We start from the raw sequence: 22,701 nt of genomic DNA, 5'->3' as shown, positions 1-22,701 counted from the left end.
AATGGCCCATTAGTTTAGTTCAGCTATAGTAAATATCCTGTTGAAAAATTATTCATGAAATGCAGTTCATGCTAGCGATGGTCAGTATGTAGGAAATGGGGCTAGATACGTTCTTAGAAATCCAGCTTCTGGTTTGCATTCCAGCTACCATGTTCGACAAACCCAATGAATGCAGTGTTGCAATGACACTTATATCATGATGTTGTAACACAAAAATCATAACATTGCAATGTGACATCAGCCCAGAAGAGCACACATTTCAAGAAGTATGGATGGCAAAAGACTGCCTGGAAGATATTCTGCCAAGTAAAGCACTGAATCTTGGGACCTATTTCTGAAATCTGGGAAAAGAGGAGAGGCTAGAGAAAAGTGAAAGGATCGGTTAGTGTATGTACAGGTGTTTGCATCTGCAAAGCGCAGACAAATGTATATGCATATGCAATTTTGAATATGCACATTTGGAAGACAAGAGCTGAACTCCCAAATATCATTAAAAAAGCAAGGATACAGAAAGGAAGATTTATATTTTCACGGTTTCTCTAATAATGGATATTAAAATGACATTGAATAAGAAATAACGGTGTGAAATGTGGCAAATAATCTTACAACTGTAGTAATAAAAATAAAACAGCTGAAGCCAAAAGAATCCTTACTCACAACCTTTCATGTTTTTGTTTATTTGTTTTATAAAACCATGATTATGATTGCCTTCCATGCAACATTAACTTTTGAACAGGACAAGATGTTTATCTTACCAATGAAAGAAATTGCCTTTGGATTAATTATGCCACTAGGAAAGAGGTGAAAATCATATTCCTTCCCATCAACAACGACAGTGTGGCCTGCATTATTCCCACCCTGCAAAAGAAAGACACAAACAGATGATTAAGGACATTATTATGTCTCTCTACTACTGCAGCTAAAGATTTGGCAGTTTGATCTTTATTATTTCCGCATCCATGTCTTGGTCAGGTCCCCATGTTTTCCACCTTATTTTAGTTTTTCAGTTTTTCCCAGCTTTCTCAAGAACTATAGTCTGATTGGTTTCAGAGTAGCAGCCGTGTTAGTCTGTATCCACAAAAAGAACAGGAGTACTTCTGGCACCTTAGAGACTAACACATTTATTAGAGCATAAGCTTTCGTGCACTACAGCTCACATCATCAGATGCATAGAATGGAACATATAGTAAGAAGATATATAGATATATACATACAGAGAAGGTGGAAGTTGCCATACAAACTGTAAGAGGTTAATTAATTAAGATGAGCTATTATCAGCAGGAGAAAAAAAACTTTTGTAGTGATAATCAAGATGGCCCATTTAGACAGTTGACAAGAAGGTGTGAGATAAGTACCCTCACACCTTCTTGTCAACTGTCTAAATGGGCCATCCTGATTAACACTACAAAAGTTTTTTTCTCCTGCTGATAATAGCTCATCTTAATTAATTACAGGTTTCAGAATAGCAACCATGTTAGTCTGTATCCACAAAAAGAAAAGGAGTACTTGTGGCACTTTACAGACTAACAAATTTATTTGAGCATAAGCTTTCGTGAGCTACAGCTCACTTCATCGGATGCATTCAGTGGAAAATACAGAGGGGAGATTTATATACATAGAGAACATGAAACAATGGGTGTTACCATACACAACAGGGTGGATTGCAGCGAGCGGTCCCTGGGGCGGAGGAGTCTGCAGCTCGACCCTGGCAAAGAGGTGGTGACCTCGAGAAGGGCTGGCACACTAGGGGTTCTCCCTGGAAACCGTGGGGAACTGAGAGCACACAGGCCTGTGAGTCCACAACAACTTGGGAAGAGCGGAGTGATGGCCTGTCACCGTCTCCTTAAGAAGGACACTGTAACACTGTGCAGAAAGGAAGGGTTGAGCATTGGAAAGTTCACCAAAGCACAGCTAATCGTGCAGCTGGAGGAGGATGACCGCTCTAAGGAACAGATTCCTGACCCCAAATGGGGCTATAACAGGATCTGGGAGCAGCTGGAGTGGTAGCCAGGCATCGCCAAGACTCCTGTCCCCGACCAGACAAGGGTCTTCACGATTGGGTTCCCCATCGGGGGATCGGAGATGGATGGGATTGGAGCTGAGTCCGAGAGAGCAAGAGGACTGTGAGAGACAGTGAGAGTCCAAGAAAGAGCTGCAGAAGCAGCAGCAGCACGAACTGGTGGTGGTGGAGTGGAGAGGCATTGGGGACCTCCCAGAGGTGAGTGAGGATAGACCCCGGGGTGCCAGTTCCGCAGGGAACCTCGAGACTAAATTGCTGCCCCTGGTTAAGGAGGGGGGGGATGTGGATGCCCACCTCACTGCCTTTGAGCAGGCTGAAGATTTGAACCAGGGGGACCCTGCGGAAAAGCCCCGGTGTCTAGCTCCCTTGCTGGGTCCCAAGGCCATAGACTCCATCAGCCAGATGGGTGGGGAGGTGGACAGGCTCCCACTCCTGACCCCAACCTATATGTCTGTGTGGAGTTTCCTGGGGTCAGGCCCCTCGGACCTCCAGTGGGAGCGGAAGGTGATGGTCAATGGGGAGACATTCCTGGGGTGGCGAGATCCTGGGACAGAGAGAACTGTTGTCAGGCCCTGGATGGTGCAGCCTCAGATGCTGAGGGGTGTGTGAGCTGGGTGAGGGTCCCAGGGATGAAGCCCCTTGCCCTGCCTATGGCCCAGATCCCTGTGCAGACCCAGGAGGGGTCGGGCTGGCTGGTCGTTGGGGTTCTCCAGGATACCAGCTGCGAGACCCTGTTGTGGGTGACTGTGTCTCTTTGGGACAGGATCCAGGCCTTGCTCCTGTAACTGCCAAGGGTTTGAATTTGAATCCAGGGAACCAATCGGTGGAGAGGGGGCTCACGCTGGCTCTGATGCAGTGAGGAAAGCAGCGAGCTTGCTGCCTACCCCCACTGGGACAGCAAAGGCAGCGCTGAGCACAGTGGGAGCTGAGACCCCAGCTGAGTGTGGGGAGACACAGGCAGGGCAGGTTATCTGTTGGGAGTGGCAAGGTGCTTGGTAAAGGAGAAAGTGTGTCCAGCTCTTCTTTGTCTGTGGAGCAGACAGAAGGGGCCTTTCAGCCTGTGATGGTTGAAAATAGTGCAAAAAGAAAAGGAGTACTTGTGGCACCTTAGAGACTAACCAATTTATTTGAGCATAAGCTTTCGTGAGCTACAGCTCACTTCATCGGATGCATGTGAGCTGTAGCTCACGAAAGCTTATGCTCAAATAAATTGGTTAGTCTCTAAGGTGCCACAAGTAGTCCTTTTCTTTTTGCGAATACAGACTAACACGGCTGTTACTCTGAAAATAGTGCAGTTGTCTCAGAGTTGGTTCTGGATTCAGCTAAAGCCCAGGAAGGGAAGAGTCCTAAGTTTGTGTCTGCTCGGGAGAATGGCACTGTAACTAGGTCGCATCCAGTTAGTGTCTATGTAAAATCCCAGAGACCAGACAATTCTGGTGCTTGTATTTTGCCTGTTGCTAGTGTGTTGTTGGGAAAGGGTGTAGCAACTCTGTCTAATCAGGATGAGATCCTAGCCAGGGCACAAGGAGAGCATGAAGGTGATGTGATTGTTTTACCTACTGAGGGTGTGGAAACCTGTAATGAGAGTGATCACTTAAGGTTAGCTATTACCAGCAGGAGAGCGGGGGGGGGGGGGGGGGGGTGGGGAAGAAGACCACATGGGGGGACGGACCTTTTGTAGTGATAATCAAGGTGGGCCATTTCCAGCAGTTGACAAGAACGTCCGAGGAACAGTGGGCCGGGGCGGGGGGGGGGAGCGGAATAAACATGGGGAAATAGTTTTACTTTGTGTAATGACCCATCCAATCCCAGTCTTTATTCAAGCCTAAGTTAATTGTATCCAGTCTGCAAATTAATTCCAGTTCAGCAGTCTCTGGTTGGAGTCTGTTTTTGAAGTTTTTTTGTTGAAGAATTGCAACTTTTAGATCTGTAATCGAGTGACCGAAGAGATTGAAGTGTTCTCCGACTGGTTTTTGAATGTTATAATTCTTGACGTCTGATTTGTGTCCATTTATTCTTTTACGTAGAAACTGTCCAGTTTGACCAATGTACATGGCAGAGGGGCATTGCTGGCACATGATGGCATATATCGCATTAGTAGATGTGCAGGTGAATGAGCCTCTGATAGTGTGGCTGATGTGATTAGGCCCTATGATGGTGTCCCCAGAATAGATATGTGGACACAGTTAGCAACAGGCTTTGTTGCAAGGATAGGTTCCTGGGTTAGTGGTTCTGTTGTGTGGTGTGTGGTTGCTGGTGAGTATTTGCTTCAGGTTGGGGGGCTGTCTGTAAGCAAGGACTGGCCTGTCTCCCAAGATCTGTGAGATTGTTGGGTCATCCTTCAGGATAGGTTGTAGATCCTTGATGATGCGTTGGAGAGGTTTTAGTTGGGGGCTGAAGGTGATGGCTAGTGGCGTTCTGTTATTTAAGTCACTAATGTCTTGCAGTTGGAGAATAGGGGGGAAATTTTCAAAAGTGCCTAAGTTACTAAAGAACCTAAGTCTCATTTTCTAAACTTGTCTTAGGTACTTAAAAACCTAAGTCTAACTGAAAGTGACCCTTGAAAGCTAAGGGCCAGATTTTTAATGCTGTTTAGGCACCAAAACACACAGACAGGTGACTACTGGGATTTTCACAAGTGCCTAGGCATCTAACTCCCAAGTATTTTGCTCAAGAACACCACAAGATATTTTTTCCCCTTCAAGGGCTGACCATGGGTGCCTGGAGCCCTCACAGCTATATTAATTGTGTTATAGGATGTGTATTCAGTATTACAGTCTCAGAGCATTCAAAACCCATGACTAAGGGCCCCAAAATCATGGGATTGATTTAAGAATCATGAGATTTAATAAATATTAAAAAAATAAAGGTTGGGTTCTCTTTTAATTGCCTTCTGGGTTTTGAGCCTTTAGGGTGCACTCAGGTCACATTTGCAAGCTTTTCTCCACAACCACGAGGGCTAGAAACTTGTATCTTTTAATGAAATCAGAAATTTTCAGGTAATTACATAGCTCTAGAAAATGGAGCTTTAATAAAAAGCATCAAATATCACAAGACTCATGACAAAAAGGCAAGAGTTGACAACACTGTGTATTCATTACTACACGGCTTATATTATATGAAAGAAAATCTGAGGTATTTTAGTTTATTTTAATGCACTTTTATGTACATTAGTATGTACATAATGTTACTGTTATGTTACTTGTTTTCATTTGTATGTTATGTGGAATTTCAATAAATTCCAGCCCAAAGGCTGCTCTATTTAACTTTTCTACGTTCCTGTGCTGTTTTAAAATCATACTGTCTTTCTTCTAAATCTTTAAAACCCTTTCCAACAATGTGGTCTAAATTTAGTGCAGCCTGAGATGCATGTCATATTCCAGGCTCAAAAAGAGATTTAAGTGTACATTAAGAAGGGAAGTTGAACTAAGTGAGAGTAAGCCTATATCCATAGAGCTATACCAGGACAGTCCATTAGGATAGACGTAGTCCACACCAACAGGGTTCCAGTTTTTCTGCTGGTACAGGAACTCCACTCCCTAAACAATGTTAGCTACATTGACAGAAGCCCTCTTCCATTATATCTGAGGCTGGTCTACACTAGGAAATTAGGTTGGGATAGCTATGTTTCTCAGGGGTGAGAGTTAAACAGACCTAACCCCCCGGTGTAGACAGAGTCAATGGGAGAATCTCTCCCATCAGTGTAGGTAGCATCTTCACTGAAGCGCTACTGCAGTGCAGTGCGTCGCTGCAGTGTTTTAAGTGTAGACAAGACCTCAATCAGAGGTGTGGTTTTTCATACCCCTGACCAATGGAGCTAGGCTGACATCACTTTTAAGTGTAGAAAAGCCTAACTTTCTCATTTTAAACAAGGGGAATTCCTTGGGACTGCTGCATTCTACTGATTGCACAAGAGTCCCTGCATGGTGAGGCTTCCGTTAAAAGAATGCATACATTGATAAATAGATTTCTTTTTACAATATATTATCAAACACCCATCCTTGTAGTGCCTAGGTTGCAAAGGACACAGTATAAGAAGTCTCTTGGGTTACCTCATAAAACTTGTTGCCTTCTTCAATACATCATTTTATTTAAAACTTTTCCAGTTTTAAAGATTTTGGAGTTTAGGCCTATCTGTGATATTGTATTCCCGTATCAAGCTTCAACCAGCTCTGCAATTTCCAGCACAACAACATGCCTCACATTAGCTCTTCTCATCCTCCCAATACAGTTTTAAAATACTGACAGAGAAAGAAAGAAAGAAGGAAGGAAAAAGGAGAACATGGGGGCGGGGGGATGGGAAAGCATGATGGAGGAGGAAAAAGAGAATGGCGATGCATAAAGAGCCTTTGACATGTGGGGAAAGGAGGTACACGCAGAGCTCCTGGTTTGGGGAAAAGAGAGAAATGGGGAAATGGAGGAGGCATACAGAGTCCCTAGCATGGGGAAATGTGGGTACATGGAGCCCCTGGCATGCAGGAATAATGGGGACCCTGGCATGGGTGGGACATATAGAGACCCTGGCTGGCATGGAGGGAAAAAGGGGATGCACACTGAGCCCCCAGCATGGGGGATCATAGCATGGAGGAATGGAGGATATACAGAGCCCCTCAATTTCTGGGGAAAGAATGATGGGGGAGGGAGAGATGGGAGGCACACAGAGAGCCTCTGGCATGTGAGTGGATTGCAGGGAGTCCCTAAACAGAAGGGGATGGGAGGCCACACATAGGGAGCTTGTGGGGTGGAAAGGAGGGATGCTAGGAGCCCCTGGTGCATGCAATGAGCTTGGCCTACAGAAGCTATGAGGTGTGCAACCCCCTACTTTTATATATTTTTTTAAATTGTAAGATGTTGAAATCAGAACAAAATGTTTCAATCTCCTAAAGCCTAATGAGCTCATCATTAGTATGATAAATAAATACAAATACACACAGCTCGAGACCTGAGCAAAGCTTCTGACCTGTGAAAGAACATACAAAATATTTCTAAAGTTAATATCCTTAACTGCAGCTCTGTATTTCATACTTCATACGAGTAAGGTTAAATAACTCTTGGTTGTAAATAGAACCCCTCTTCCCCTGGAACAAAACCCCAAAACTGGCCTGCAGAAGATGGGAAGAAAGCAACATATTCAAAGTTTGTTACAGCCCATTCACTCTAAATCCTAAACAGGATAATTAGACATCCTGATGAAAATGAGCAGAACACCAGAACCGAGGAATTAAAACCGGAACAGCATAAGATGTCTGCTCATCTTTAGCCCGTCTCTTCGCAGAAGAGTAGTGATGTTCCTGGGGGGAGTAACGCCCTAAGGACATGAACATTACTTTTCTGATATCTGTAAATAAATTGTGTGACTGGCTAGCCAGTCACACAACAAATGAAACAAAACAGATGTCACTTGATCTTAATTTTCAGCTGTTTTCTTCTAATGCTTATATCAGATAATACATTGAGTAGATTTTATAGATGATACTGGAAATTAGGCTTGTTTTCTTAGGAAGCTTGTTTTCTTGGTAACTTTAAACCTGACGTTCTCTTTCTGTATTTATAATCCAGGTGGTCCTGACAAGATCTCATTGGTACCCAAAGGAGAGGCCTAAATTTAAAATAGCTGTGTCACCATGTTATTCTAAATCTATAATGATCTGATGTACCCTATATATATTTATTGCTGCTATGAAAATATGACTTAGAGTGGGTATCACCACAAGCACCAGAACTGCTAAAAGAATGAATTTTAAATTTTTATAGTGTGCCATTCTTTACACAAAGTTTACATTCCTTTTAGTGGCTAGCTATAGAAACAAGTGCTAAGAGAAGATAGCATCTCCTCCTTCATGGGTTTTAGTAGTAATGTAAGCCTACTGGGGTACATCAGCTAGGTGGCAGCAGTGGCAGATTAATGATTTTGCCGCCCATAGGCCCTGAAATAATTGCCGCTCCCCTCCCCAGCAGCTCCCCACCCCAGCTCACCTCTGCTCTGCCTCTTCCCCTGAGTGTGCCGCCAGGTCCTGCTTCTCCCTGCCAGTGCTTGTGTGCGAAACAGGTTCGTGAAGGAGGGGGGAAGAGGGGGGAATGCGTCGCACTCAGGAGAGGAGGCGGGGCTGGAGCAGGGATTTGGGGAAGAGGACCAATAGGGCCAGGGAGGGGGCAGGAAAGGGGTGGAGTTGGGGCGGGGCCGGGGGCCGCGAACTGGCGCCGGGGGAAGCAGCCTCTGTCTGCTATTATAAATTTGCCGCCCTGCAATTTTGCCGCCCTAGGCCTAGTCGGCCTAGGCGTTAATATGCCGCTGGGTGGCCGTGCACTTCCTCTCTTCTCTTCGCTTGCGCAGCCTGTTATCGATGCTTATGACAAGACTGACGAAGGCATCTATGTGGATTGGGATTTCCACATGAGCTAGCTCACCCTGGATCTCTTCACGTAATCTCCCCTTGAATTGGTAGAGCTGGGCTGCTTCATTCCATTCTATTGGAGCTGAATTGCCAAAAGTGGGTGGTGGTGGAGGAGCCAGTCGGTCCCTGTTCTGGCCATAGTTTTCGCAGGGGTCCTTCCAACAAACAATGTGGTGGGGTCCTCAAAAATAGAGGAGAACGCCTGGAGGAAGGTGTCCCAGTTTGGCAATGTTGGGCTCAGAAGCCCACTGCAGTACCTCTCCCATCAGGAGACTTTGGCCTGGTCAGTGGAGAAGAACTGGGGGCAGAGCAGGAACAGAAGGCAGCACTGGTTGAAATGTTGGTAGTCTCTGCTAAAATGCTCTGGGAAGGGGATTTTTGGCCCAGGTATGCTGTTGCAGCACATGACTGTAGCACAGTGTTCTCATCCCACACCCAGGCAGCCTGCTTTCACAGTATCTGGTTCTTGGTGGCATACTGTGTCAGTTGGGCCTGTATCATGGCATTTTCATCAAGTAGCTGGGTGGTCTGCACTTACAGGGTCTGGTTCACAGACAAGAGCTGGACCACTTGTGTCTGCAATATGGGAAGCTCCTCCTGCAGGCTGTCACCCCATTCAGCTGTGTCTAGGATCCCTTGGGACATGTTGGGAAGGGGGCAACCCACTGCCTCGATGTCCAACAGGGACAGCCTTCTCCACAGGTTAGGGATGGTCCAGGCAAGCCATCAGAATCCTGGGCAAAGGAAGGCAGGACTAGTGGCAGGAGTTTAGGATTCTGGAACTGAAGCCAGGGGTCACATCCAGTATCAATGTCAAGAGTCAAGCTGAGGGCCAAGCTAGAGTCAGAGTCAGGAGGTAAGCTGAGGGTCAGAGACAGAGTCAGGAATCAGGCTGAGAATCAATACCATGTCTCAGGGTCTGTGTTGGTAATTCCAGGGGTCAATCAGGAGTCAGAATCCAAGTCAGAGCCAAGGTCAATACAAGGCAATCAGGAACAGAGAAGCAGGGTAGCTCATAAAGGATCCATACTGTTACCTGGACACTTCTTGGGATGCTCCATGGGCTTATATAGGGACAAGGAGCCAATCAGGGATGGCTAAGACCATTGTCAATCAGACCCCTTGAGGTGTAACTTCCTGTGGCATCAAATGTCTGTGGATTGTGGGCTACAGGGAGTAGCCAGGTTATAGCTGGTGGCAGTGTGGGGATGCTGGATTCAAGTCCTGCTAGTCTTTACACTTCTATCTGAAGCCCAGTCTCTCCCCTAGATTTTCTTATTTGATAATCTTTCAACACCTCACTTGATAACATCTGATACACTTCATTTTAATGTGCTGTTCATAACCTCTTCTGTACAAAGGAGTTTGTAAACTGCTGGGTCACAACTGAGAAATAACAAGAGATTATGGGATTTACATTATCTGTTTAAATTACAGCACTTTGCCTTCGTCACTAATATCACCCATGATTTTTATCTTTCTATCCATGCCTGACATTCCTTTTATTGTAAAGCTGAGACAATTCCTAATTGGAAAATAATCCAACTTGGATACAGGTGTATAATGATGCTGCCTTTAGTGGGACACTACTGAGAGTATCAATTCAGGACAAATTGTTTAGAGCAGGGCAGTTACAGTCCAAGGCTGGGTGTCCTTTATTACTAAGGCATACCAAACTAGCCAAACAGAGAGGACTTTGGTTTTACCTCACTGGCAATTCCATCAGATACTCCAGTTCCGTAGTCTCACCACCAGCACCACTCCTTATGGGGATGAATGGTTACGAAAACCAATACCCCATTAAAAGAAAAAAGGTTCTCCCAATCCCAAAGGACCAAGCCCCTGACCCAGGTCAATATACCAGTCAGATCTTACTCACAAATCACGCTGTTGCCAATCCTTTAGAATCTAAAATCTAAAGGTTTATTCATAAAAAGAAAGAAATATAGATGAGAGCTAAAACTGGTTAAATGGAATCAATTACATCCAGTAATGGCAAAGTTCTTGGTTCAGGCTTGTAGCAGTGATGGAATAAACTGCAGGCTCAAATCAAGTCTCTGGAGTACATCCACAGCTTGGATGGGTCATTCAGTCCTTTGTTCAGAGCTTCAGTGTAGCAAAGTTCCTCCAGAGGTAAGAAGCAGGATTGAAGACAAAATGTAGATGGTGCAGCTGCCTTTTATAGTCCCTTGCTTATGCTTATGCTTCCTTTGGTCCAAACACAAACTACCCAACACATGGCATGGAAAAACCTTAGAATTCTGTCCATAGGCACGTCCCTGCATGCCTTGCTGAGTCACAAGGTGTATCTGCCTTCTCTCAATGGGTCAATTGTACAGCTGATGGTCCTTAATGGGCCATCAAACAGGCTAGGCAGTGCTGATGCCAAATTGTCTGGGGTTTCACCCAGAAGCATAGCACAAGTTTGAAATACAGACAGTATAGAGCCAATACCTATAACTCTAAATACAAAAATGATACCCGCATATAGATAGCATAATCATAACCAGCAAATCATAACCTTTTCATAGACACCTTACTGGACCTTCCTTGTACAAGATTTGGTGCCACTATATGACCTTGGTTGCAACAATGATCTATACGGTCACAGTTTATATTAATAACGTCACAAGGTGATTTATCTACAATTTTCCTATATATCCAGAGAACAACTAATAATAGATAGCACTTGCCCTGATGGTAGATTTTTGTAAGCCATAGATTTTTGCAAACTTTTCCCCACTGCTTATGGAACTGGGCTAACTCTTACAGCAGCCACCTCCACTAAACTGGAGTTCCATCTCTACTTCCCATTCCTAAAAGAATTTTGACATGAGCTGCCAGGTTGTATTTTTCAGGAATCCTTTAAGAGTCCTTCCTTCCAGACATCTGGAAGCTAGAAATGTCTTGATCTCACAAGTCAACTGTTTGGCATGGATGGGAGGGTGTAACAGGGCGTGCATGCCCCACACTGGGACTGCGGGAGTTAATTCCTCTCTTTGGGCTGAGGAGGCCACGCCCCCTCAGCCCTGCTGGGCATGCTCTGACTGGAGGCCAGGTATAAAGGGAGCAGCCCAGTTCATTTGAGGCTGACTGCAGGTGAGGAAGGAGGTTTGCTGCAGACTCCTGCTGAAAGACTGCTGATACTCCATGATGCAGAGGCCAGCCGGATGGCAGTTACCCACTAACTCCAGAAACCACAGAAGGAGGAGAGAACGGGGAAACCATGAGACCACAAGCTGCAGAGAAGCGGATAGGAAGTAACTCAGGGAGGCTTTGTGAGGAGGTGTTTGGAGACCTGGATGTATTTTGGCTGGATCCCTGCTGAGCTGGTGGTGGGCAACACTGCCACTGACAGGGCCCTGGGTTGGGACCTGATCGTGTGGATCCCCCTATCCTGGCTGCTGCCCACCCTGGGGTGGCAGCCCAGCCCCACCAGTTCTGCTGACTTGGGCCCTGATTGTGAGGGCTGCTCTGCTTACCTGGGCTCCGCAGCCCTGATTGCAAGGGCAGGTAGACTGACTTTGGCTGTTTGGCCACATTACTCTGAGACCCAGAGGGGTTGTGCAGACATGCCTGTGAGCCTATAACAACCCGTACCCCATCCCAAAAGGGGACAGGGCATGCATGACCTGTGACAGAGGGGAAAAGCAGCCTCTAATAGAGGAGTGAATCTTTAATCTTATTATCTTATTGGACTAGTCACTATTGTTGAATCAATGTTTACTTCTTTCAGACTGAAATTAGGGAGGTGCATAAATGCTGTATAGCAATACTTTGCTACTCTAATCAGTCTGTTCCACAAAATCCATTACATTTACTGACTCTTAAAAGAGGACCACATGAAGGATTTATCAGCAGTGTAGCCTTTCTTATAATGAAAACTCATTTTCCCTCTCCATGAAAAGTGTGGATGGAATTGTTTTGTCAACATTTTTTTCCCTATAGATTGTAAAAAACAAAGTTCATAAACATTTCAGTGGATCTGGCCAAATTGTTTGCTGAAATTTGAAAACATCAGAAAAGTTTGAGTTTTTGGCAACTGAAAATCAAACAACCATTTTTAGTTTTTCAAAATAAAACCTAAAATCAGAAAATGACTATTGAGGAAATTTCTGTTTTGACAAAATAAAAAATATTAATCTTTTTTGGTCGGAAAAGTGTCAAATGATTTTTGACAGCTCTAATTGCATGATATGCATCACAGCTGGAATTTACAAACATTTTCACAGTGTGAAAACATACTACAAGAAAGATTCTCACAAACTTTTTCCCAAGATAGTGCAAAGCACACCCTCTCCTGTTTGAGATCATGCAACATCCCTTTGGCAACTATGTATAAAAAGGAAAATTTTAGAGAAGTCTCTCTAATGTATTGTTAGCTTCTTTTAATTAAATTTAGCTCCTGAAAACAAGGAAGAGAGCCAGCATCATGTGACTATTCAGCTCACTGCATACCACAAAGATTCTCCATGAACAGCAGTTTGGTAACCATGGCATTATAGAACTTCTGTCATTCTTAACATGATTGCAGAGCAGTGGTTCTCAACCAGGGGTACACAGAAGTCTTCCAGAGGGTACTCAACTCATTTAGCTATTTGCCTAGTTTTACAACAGCTAAGTCACTATAAACTAAAATTTCATACAAACAATGACTGTTCGTACTGCTCTATATACTGAAATGTAACTACAATATTTAGATTTGAATTATTTTATAATTATATGGTAAAATAAGAAAGTAAGCAATTTTTCAGTAATATTGTGCTGTGACACTTTTGTATTATGTCTGATTTTGTAATCCAGTAGTTTAAGTGAGCTGAAACTTGGGGGTATGCAAGACAAATCATACTCCTGAAAGGGGTACAGTAGTCTGGAAAGGTTGAGAGTCACTGATGCAGAGTATCCAAACTATTTAAAATGTTTTTACACTAGAAATCTACCCTTAGGTGCTGCATCTTGCAATGTGGTGAAGGCTAAAAATCAATGAACTTTCACATTTATGCCTGATACCCTATTAGTCAAAAGCCTGACATGCCCCCAAAAACTCACCTGCACGTTAAAGATTTTTTTTTTTACTAAAGATTATATATTTTCAGCTAAACCCTTAATTTATTCCACTCTGTGTAGTTACTGTAGGGAGCCAAGATTAATGCACAGTATTTTATATTGTGGGTGTTACCGTTCTTAGACAGAAGAAGCCAACATTAGCCCACTTTTCCACAGACTGCAAAGAGCTAGAAAGGGCTCTCACAAAACTGGGTGACTGGGCAACAAAATGGCAGATGAAATTCAATGTTTATAAATGCAAAGCAATGCACACTGGAAAACATAATTCCAACTATACATATAAAATGATGGGGTCTGAATTAGCTGTTACCACTGAAGAAAGAGATCTTGGAGTCCTTGTGGATAGTTCTCTGAAAACATCCACTCAATGTGGGGTGGCAGTCAAAAAAGCAAACAGAATGTTGGGAATCATTAAGAAAAGGATAAATAAGACAGACAATATCATATTGCTGCTATATAAATTCATGGTACGCCCACATCTTGAATACTGTGTGCAGATGTGGTCGCCCCATCTCAAAAAAGATATACTGGAATTGGAAAAGGTTCAGAAAAGGACAGCAAAAATGATTAGGGGTATGGAACAGCTGCCAGCTGAGGAGAGATTAATCAGACGGGGACCTTTCAGCTTGCAAAAGAGACTACTAAGGGGGGATATGATGGAGGTCTATAACATCATGACTGGAGTAGAGAAAGTAAATAAGGAAGTGTTATTTACTCCTTCGCATAACAAAAGAACTAGGGGCCACCAAATGAAATTAATAGGCAGCAGGTTTAAAACAAACAAAAATGATTTTTTTCACACAATGCACCGTCAACCTGTGGAACTTGCCAGAGAATGTTGTGAAGGCCAAGACTACAACAGAGTTCAAAAAAGAACTAGATAAATTCATGGAGGATAGGTCCATCAATGACTATTAGCCAGGATGGGTAAGATGGCGTCCCTCGCCTCTGTTCGCCAAAAGCTGGGAATGGGCGACAGGGGATGGATCACTTGATTACCTGTTTGTTCATTCCCTCTGGGGCACCTGGCATTGGCCACTGTTGGAAGACAGGATACTGGGCTAGATGACGTTTGGTCTGACCCAGTATGGCCATTCTTATGTTCTTATTTCTGAATTTTGCTTTGAGTTAAATTTGTGGGACCAAATTTTCTGTTGCCCACCTCTAATACACAAATCCAGGTTTCTGAATGTGTATGTAATCCCACTTGTATGCTTACACAAAGCTAATTGTAGTTAGGGTCATTAAACTTATTTGTACATAAAATGCATTTTTGTGCTTGCTTCTGTGGGTTTGCATATACAATAAGATTTGCTCATATATCTGGCAGGCATTTTAATTAAGGGAGATTGAAAACATGCCCCCTAGAATGGTCCATGATTATAGCTAGGTAACAATCTTTCATATTTATAGAAGCACAAAAGTAATTGCTGAACTAGAAGAGACTCACAAGGATTTATTTTGCTGTATTCTGCGAACTACAGGGATTAAATCGTGGCCCTATTAACTTCAATGGAAGTTTGTTATTAACTTCAATTGGATCAGGATTTCATCCTAAAATTTCATTTTTTTTTTTAAAGCTAAAGTTTTGAGCTCTGCTTGTTGTAAAACTGAGATAAATTACAGGGCAGATATCTTAAGTATGCATTAAAAAAAAAAAACTCACCTGAAACAATGTGACCAAAAAAGTTTGGGAATCAGCCATTCCTTCGAAATTTAATATTGCAAACACAGCCAGAATTGCAGAATCCAGCTGGCCAATGCACAATCAGATTTTTCTGCCCGGGTGACTGCAGACTTCCCACGTGGATATGGAGAAGCAAGACAGAATGGAGAAGAAGAACCTGGATGTTCTCCAGCTGACCTCCAGAGTTCCTGACTATCCCTACTTTCCACTTTTAATTTAGTCCTTGTGACTTCTGCTTTATTTCCCTGGCTGAGATCTATGAGAATCTGATTGTCACAGATTTGCATTAATAAATCCACATACTAAAAATTCCAGTTAGAATCCACATTAATTTTTTTAATGTTATTTTAAAGGGGATCCTGAGAAACAAATTTGGCCCCAAATTTAAATTCTATTAAAAAGAAAGGAAAATACTTTACAAACCTTAGACCAGAAAATATGTTCCCACGACATAAAGATTTGATTCCAGCAGAAACAACTGTTTTAAAAGAAATAAACATTTCTCTGCAGTCAGGAGAGTAGGCAGTTTTTTTTTAATTGGGAGGGGGTTAAAGTTTTACAACAATAATATACAACAAGCTGTTGTATATCACTTTAGTGAGCATTTTGTACCATAACTTATCTCCGTTTATTAAAAATAAACAAATTTAATGAACTTCTGTTCCAAATTCAGTATTTCCTTTATTTACTAATGCAATCCTGAACAATCCAAGTCCCAATTGTCTATGCCCAGAGCCTGAAAACCAAACATTGCCATACTGAGAACTTGGGCTCTGACTCTGCAAACACTTAAACATGTGTATAATTTTACTGCCATAAGCAATTCCATCTGAATTCTCATGAGTTAAGTTACACACATGCTTATGTGTTTACAAAACTGTCTCCTTGAATGTGAAACTGACTATAAACACAAGTGAAAAAGACTTCTTTGATTTTCATTGCCAATGAGGAGACAAATAGTAAAGAAACAAGATAGTCAAAATTAAACAGGATTTTTAAAATTCTTTCCATTTTAATAATCTATAGTGTTACTATTAACACAAGCTAAAATGATTTATTCACAATATATGATTAAGTTGACAATCTTTTAAAAATGTTGTTCTCTAAATAGCAAATTTGTAATCCAGATTAGCACTTTAAATATTTTATTTGGAAAAAGACCACTTTTAAATTAAAGCACCTTAAGATGTCTACTTCTACTTTTTTGCCACTCAAATATAAAAAATTGCTATTCTAATTTTATTTTTCCCTTCAAAATGACTAAAGTCTTCCCTCAACCACCACCCATTAAGACCCAAATCCTCCAGCCACATATATACTTATTTATATGTGCTTAACTTTATTACCATCTGTGGTGGTACTACTGACAGTAGTAAAATTAAGCACGCTTACAAATTTGCAGGATTAGGGCCTAAATAAAGTGTGTTTCCAGGTCCAGTTTTAAGCTTTTCAAGCCAATTCCCTGCCTCAGTCTCCTAAAGTGGTTCTAAAACCAGGGTATACTCTGCTGCTTATGAAAGTTGACACAGAAAATTGTGGAGGAACCTTAAGTACAGTCATATTAATGCACATTCATTAGTCTCCATTTGTAGAGAGAACCTGCCAAGGGGATTCAAGATCCATACCAACTGAAAATACTTTACCCACATTCTTAAACTTTGACACATAAGTTAAATATTATTTACTTAACTTATTTAATTAGGAAATGTCCTTGGGGTTCTCAGTTTCAAGGATATCAGTGCTTTTCACTGCTTGTCCTTGTGCATTTTAAAACCGAAACAGTTCATATAACCTGTTAACTGAGCTGAACTTGTATGAATACAATCAGAATAAAATTTATAGAAATAATTATAACAGTTAAAAGATAAGAGAGACAAGATGGATGAGGTAATATCTTTTATTGAGCCAACTTCTGTTGGTATGAGAGACAAGCTTTCCATCTATACAGAGCTCTTCCTCAGATAAGCATTGTAACTATATTTGCATAAGCACTTTCATGATTCATGCTTTGACTATCTTTTTTTTAAGTAATTAAGATTATGTATATTGTATACAATATGTCCACATTCTTTAGCTTATAATAAACAAGTCTCTGTGTGTTGAGCCTTTGCGAACTATACTCTATTTAGTATTCAGACCAAATCAGAAATAAATCTAAGCAAAGCAGTGTAATAAGTTCCATGACCACACAAAAATACTTCAAGTGGCTACTTCCTTTCTCTATTTTCACTATACATATTCTATTTCAAAATATTTTTAAAAGAAGTTTCAAGCAATTCTGCAGGGAAGATCTGCCCATCCAAAACACGTGGTGGCAAAACTGAAGAAAACTAAGATTTATTAATGACCAGTCTTTGAACTACTTAGTAATTTCTCCCTTACACAATAACAAAACTGGAGTAGTATTAAATCCATTAAGTGCAAGTGGTCAACTGAGTGGAAAGGGCTGCTCAGCGAAAGATCTTGGGACAGAAATGTAGGGCTCCTGCAGAACCCAGCCAGATTAATTTCCCAAAGGGGCAAGCATCCATCGACCATGAGGACGTAGTGCAAGGAGGGGAGAGGGCAGGCCACCAGGAAACACTAGCTGCTCCGACTTCTGGTCACCTTAGGCAACCTTTTCTCCAAGAGGCAATCATCTGACACCTGCTGCATGCATCGCGTCCCCAGCCAGCAGACGGGCCGCTATCAGACGGCAGCAGACGCCTTGCTCAGTCACGGCCCATGCCTGTCTGAACATCGGGATCTTGTGTCTCTTATCATGAACGCTCAGCTATTTATATTTATAGTTCAGGACTCTTTCCCTTTCCCAGTGACATTTCAATCTGCAACCAGAGGAGGGGGAAGGTTCCCAGCCCGGTCCTGGGGAAGAATCACACCTCCTCCTCGAGCACAGAGGCAAGGGAGAGAAAGGACAACAGGGGACGAGAGAGTGGGGGACAGGAGGAGAGAGAAACAATGCGAATGCCTAGAAAAGAAAAGAGGAGAGAGAGAGATGGCAGAACGAGATTGCAGAGATGGTAAAGGGAGACAGAGAGAGATGGCAGAAACAGAGAGATAAAGAGAAAGATATCAGAGATAGATAGACCTATCAGAGATGGCCGAGAAAGAGAAAGGCAGAGATCAGAGATAGACAAAGAGAAATATCAGAGATAGAGGGAGATCAGAAATAAAGAGAAAGATACCAGAGATCAGATAGATAGATTAGATTAAAAAAACTGGAGCTAGAAAGAGACAAGGGGGAACCCGAAAGAGAGAGAAAAGGGAGAAAGAGAAAAGGGATCCGGGGAAAGGGGAGGAGAGAAGTTGCCAGAGGGATTAAAAGACAGAACAAGGGCCCGAGAAAAGCGAGAGGAAGAGAAACGGCAAATCGGAGCGAAGAGAATAATAATAATTAATAAAGGCACCAGGGTAAACACGCCAGGAGCCAAGCAAGACGCCACAGCGCACATGAGAGCCGCGGAGCCTGCCCCCTGCGAGCCCCCACGGCCCCCGCCGCCGCCCCCCTGCACCCACCTGGCACCTGCAGACGATATCCGCCTCGGTGGCCAGCAGGTCAACCACCTTCCCTTTGCCTTCGTCCCCCCACTGCGCCCCCAGCACCACGGTCACTCTGCTGCCTGCCGGCTCGCCGCGCGCCCGCTTGAGCCCCGCGCTGGGGTGCGCGGCGCGGCCGTTGGACGCCCGGCTGGTGGCCATGGGGCCTGCCTGGCTCGCTCAGCGCCGCCCGCCCCGGAGCCCGGCTGTGTGCGCGCTACCCCGCCGCGCCCGCCGCCCCTTTAGCCGGGCCCCGAGCCCGCCCCGCGCGCTGACGCGCCAGCCGCCTGCCTAGGGCCCGGCCAGCCCGGAGCGCGGGAGGGGCGGGGGCGGGCAGTGAGGGGCACGCGGACGCAGAGGCCGGCCCCAGCCGGAGCGGACACACGCTCGGGGGGGGGGGGGACGGGGGGACTGTCACTGGATACACTACACTGACACATACATACTCCCTGTCCAGCCTGAGGCACCAGGGGTTGAGTCACTGGATGGACAGAAACACACACTCCAGTCACAGGCACCAGGGGTTGTGTCACTGGACACACACACACACACTCCAGCCTGAGGCACCAGGGATTGTGTCACTGGAAATACACACTCCAGCCTGAGGCACCGGGGTTGTGTCACTGGACGGACATACACTCCAGCCTGAGGCACTGGAGTTGTGTCACTAGACACACACACACACACACACACACACACTCCAGCCTGAGGCACATGGGGCTGTGTCACTGGGGACAGGGGCATTATTTCAGGCAAATTCTGTCTGTATGAGGAGGGAGCAAGGGTGTGTCAGCATATATAAGGTTATACGTGATTATATTATATCCTGAAAAGGCTGGAGTGGTTGTGGAGCAAAAAGTGGAGCATATGGACCTATTAAAAGTTGGGCGGGGGGGGGGGCGGGAATAAATGTCAGAAGGGCAACTGCCGCCTTTTCCCCATAGCAAGTGATGACCCTGACTGGGGACAGACAGACACTCCAGCCTGTGGTAGATGGGGCCATAGGTGCTGGAACTAGAGTTGTGGGGGGTGTTGTTGCACCCACCTCGTTTGAAGTGGTTTCCATGATATATAAGATTTACAGCTTGGTTCAATGGCCCTCAACACCCCTGCTATACAAATTGTTCCAGCACCCCTGGACGGGGCGATGTCACTGGAGGTGTCACACATGCACATTAATACCTGAGACCTAAGGAACTGTGTCAGTGTACGTGTGTGTCGGTGGGGAGGGAATGGACACAACGGCTTTTGGCTTGAGACACATGGGGCTGTGTCGCTGAGGGAAAGGTGGATGGAAGATCACAAAACGTGTTCCGGCCTCATGCACATGGTTCTCCATCATTGTGTGGATGTGTGTGACGCTCTGTACCTTGGGGGAACACCCAGCACCCCATGGTCATCTTTATAAAATGATTGTGTGGTATCCAATGCAAAGTTTATCATGTTGGGTGTCTTCGGAAGGCTCACGATGCACTGAGCATTGTTGTTATAGTGATGTTATAGTAATTGTTACAGTAATGTTATAGTTATAATTTCATGTATATAGTTATGAAGCTGAAAATGTATCCTCATGGCTTAAAATAAGCCCAGGAAAAAACTCTCCAAGAGCAGAGAGGCAGTTCATACCTCATTAAGGGCAAGTATGAGACAAACCCAGCCTAGCCTCACAGGAACAAAGGACACTGGCAGCAGCAAAAGGATCTGTTCGAGTGAGTCATCCCCCGTCCTTTGGTCAGTATGGGACTGTGATGAGGTAATGCTCACCTGACTCGGAAGCTGGGGGCAAAGCCAAGAGGGAAGAAAGGACATGAAAAAAGGGAGAGATGTTTGCCATGCTCGTGCTCTCTCTTCCACCTACATCTACAGCCACCATACCAAGCAACTGAAGTGCTGATCAAAGGGGAGAGCCTGGCTGAAGAACAACCAGCCAGCCTGTGGTGAGAAGCATCTAAGTTTGTAAGGACACTGAAAGAGTTAAAATCAGCTTAGAATGACATTTGCTTTTATTTCATTTGACCAAATCTGACTTATGTTTTGACTTATAATAACTTAAAATCTATCTTTATAGTTAAACAATCTTTGTTTATTCTACCCGAAGCAGTGCGTTTGGTTTGAAGCATGTCAGAGACTCCCCTTGGGATAACAAACCTGGGGGGGAGGGATAGCTCAGTGGTTTGAGCACTGACTAAACCTGCGGTTGTGAGTTCAATCCTTGAGGGGGCCATTTAGGTATCTGGGGCAAAAATTGGGGATTGGCCCTGCTTTCAGCAGGGGGTTGGACTAGATGACCTCCTGAGGTCCCTTCCAACCCTGATATTCTATGATTCTACATATCAATTTCTTTGTTAAATTGACAAACTCATATAAGCTTGCAGCATCCAGCAGGCATAACCCGACACTGCAAGACAGAGGTTCCTAGAGTTGTGTCTGGGACCAGAGATATTGGCCAGTGTCATTCGGTAGCACAATCCAAGGAGCAGTTTACATGCTAGAGGCTGTGCGTGAACAGCCCAGGAGTGGGGGTTCTCACAGCAGAGCAAGGTAAGGCTGACTTCCAGAGTCAAGGATTGGAGTGAACTAGCAGATCACCGGTCCGGATAACACCAGAGGGGGAACGTCTCACTGTGTTGAATACTGAACTTTCTTGGTCACATGGACCGATATGAATTTGTAAGAGCTGAGGGATGGAGCACACAATCTTTACACTTTCTATAGAAATTACAAGATTCCTAGTATATTTAGAACTATTTAGGCTCATATGCACTCACACACTCTTGTCTACACTGAGGTTTTTCCTCAAAGTCTTCTGCCTAATGATAATAGTTAAAGAAATTGAGATTTAAATTAATTCCCTACCTGTCAAAGCATTCAAGAAAAGAAGAGAGGTAGTGTAATAGACATGGAGCTGATATGTAATGATGTACTGAGACATAACCATTTGATGAACATGATATGTGACTGGTCAGTGAAGGGACGGTATTGTATATTGGGGTTACTAGACTTTCCTGTCTGAATGCTTAATAGGGGACTGTGGGAAGAACAAACAGGAAGGCAACACAATGGTTTCAGATAAGCAACCTCCCAGCAAACATTGGGGGGCAGTTACCAATCAATCAGGGCTGGCTCCAGGCACCAGCAAAGGAAGCAGGTGCCTGGGGCAGCCAATAGAAAGGGGCTGTATGTCCGGGTCTTCAGCGGCAGGTCCTTCATTCCCTCCCTTCCTCTTCAGCAGCAGCTCAATCGGGGTTTGTTTTTTTCTCTTCTTCGCCGCTTGGGGCAGAAAAAAAGCTGGAGCCGGCCCTGCAAACAATGGCAGGTTTCCAGACTCCAGGCAGAAGTGACACAGCTGTTGTATCAGGCTTGGAGGCTAGAGATCAAAAGAACACTTAAAAAGCCTTCTGAGGAAAAGGAGAGGGGTGAGTTGCCAAGGGCTGTGCAGGGTGTTGCCAGTGAACTCTGACAGGGACACACCTGACAGAGCGGGGGCTCTGTGGAAGAGTCTACAGCATTAGTCCTTCCAGGGTCCCTATGCGTGAGATGGTTAGATTCTTCATAAGCAGACATTATACATATATGGTGTATATATATAGGGTGGTTCATTGTTTTCAACGTATGTTTTCTCTGAAATTCTTTTGTTGTAAATAAATGATACTTTGCTTTCAGAAGGCTGTTTGGTCACTGATTATCACTGTCATTGCTCTGGAAGATACAGGACTGCAGGGTCTGTGTCTAGGTCAGACCTGCTGAGATAATCACAGTTAGTACCAGGGGACTGCAACCCAGAGCCAGGTCTGAGAGTGAGAGAATCATGTGATTCCACCCTGAGAGACAGGTGACCTCTAGAGGCTTGAGAGCTAAGGGGTATGCTTAGAGAGACCAGGAGGGCTCAGTTTAGTAAAAGAATGACCATTTTTTCTTCATAGAAAACAAAAAACATACACAGCAGGCAACTTTGTTTAGCATTGTACTGAGATGAACAAAGACAAGAACAAAAT

General features: G+C 44.1%; 1 protein-coding gene across 1 annotated transcript in view; it reads right to left on the bottom strand.

Moving 5' to 3' along the window:
• The window catches only part of ADSS1 (adenylosuccinate synthase 1), a 45,374-nt gene extending 26,505 nt beyond the window's left edge, over window positions 1–18,869 (bottom strand). The window contains exons 1-2 of the mRNA XM_074956341.1: window positions 18,686–18,869; window positions 756–858 (exon numbers count right to left, since the gene is read on the bottom strand). Coding sequence (XP_074812442.1) covers window positions 756–858; window positions 18,686–18,868 — 286 coding nt within the window. The 5' untranslated portion in view covers window position 18,869. The remainder of the gene's footprint in view (window positions 1–755; window positions 859–18,685) is intronic.
• Between the last annotated feature and the right edge of the window lie 3,832 nt (window positions 18,870–22,701).

Source organism: Natator depressus, chromosome 6, assembly GCF_965152275.1.
Source record: "Natator depressus isolate rNatDep1 chromosome 6, rNatDep2.hap1, whole genome shotgun sequence".
In the NCBI taxonomy this organism is placed as follows: domain Eukaryota; kingdom Metazoa; phylum Chordata; order Testudines; family Cheloniidae; genus Natator; species Natator depressus.
The sequence above is the reverse complement of the archived record's forward strand: the minus strand, read 5'-3'. Positions and strand labels throughout refer to the sequence as shown.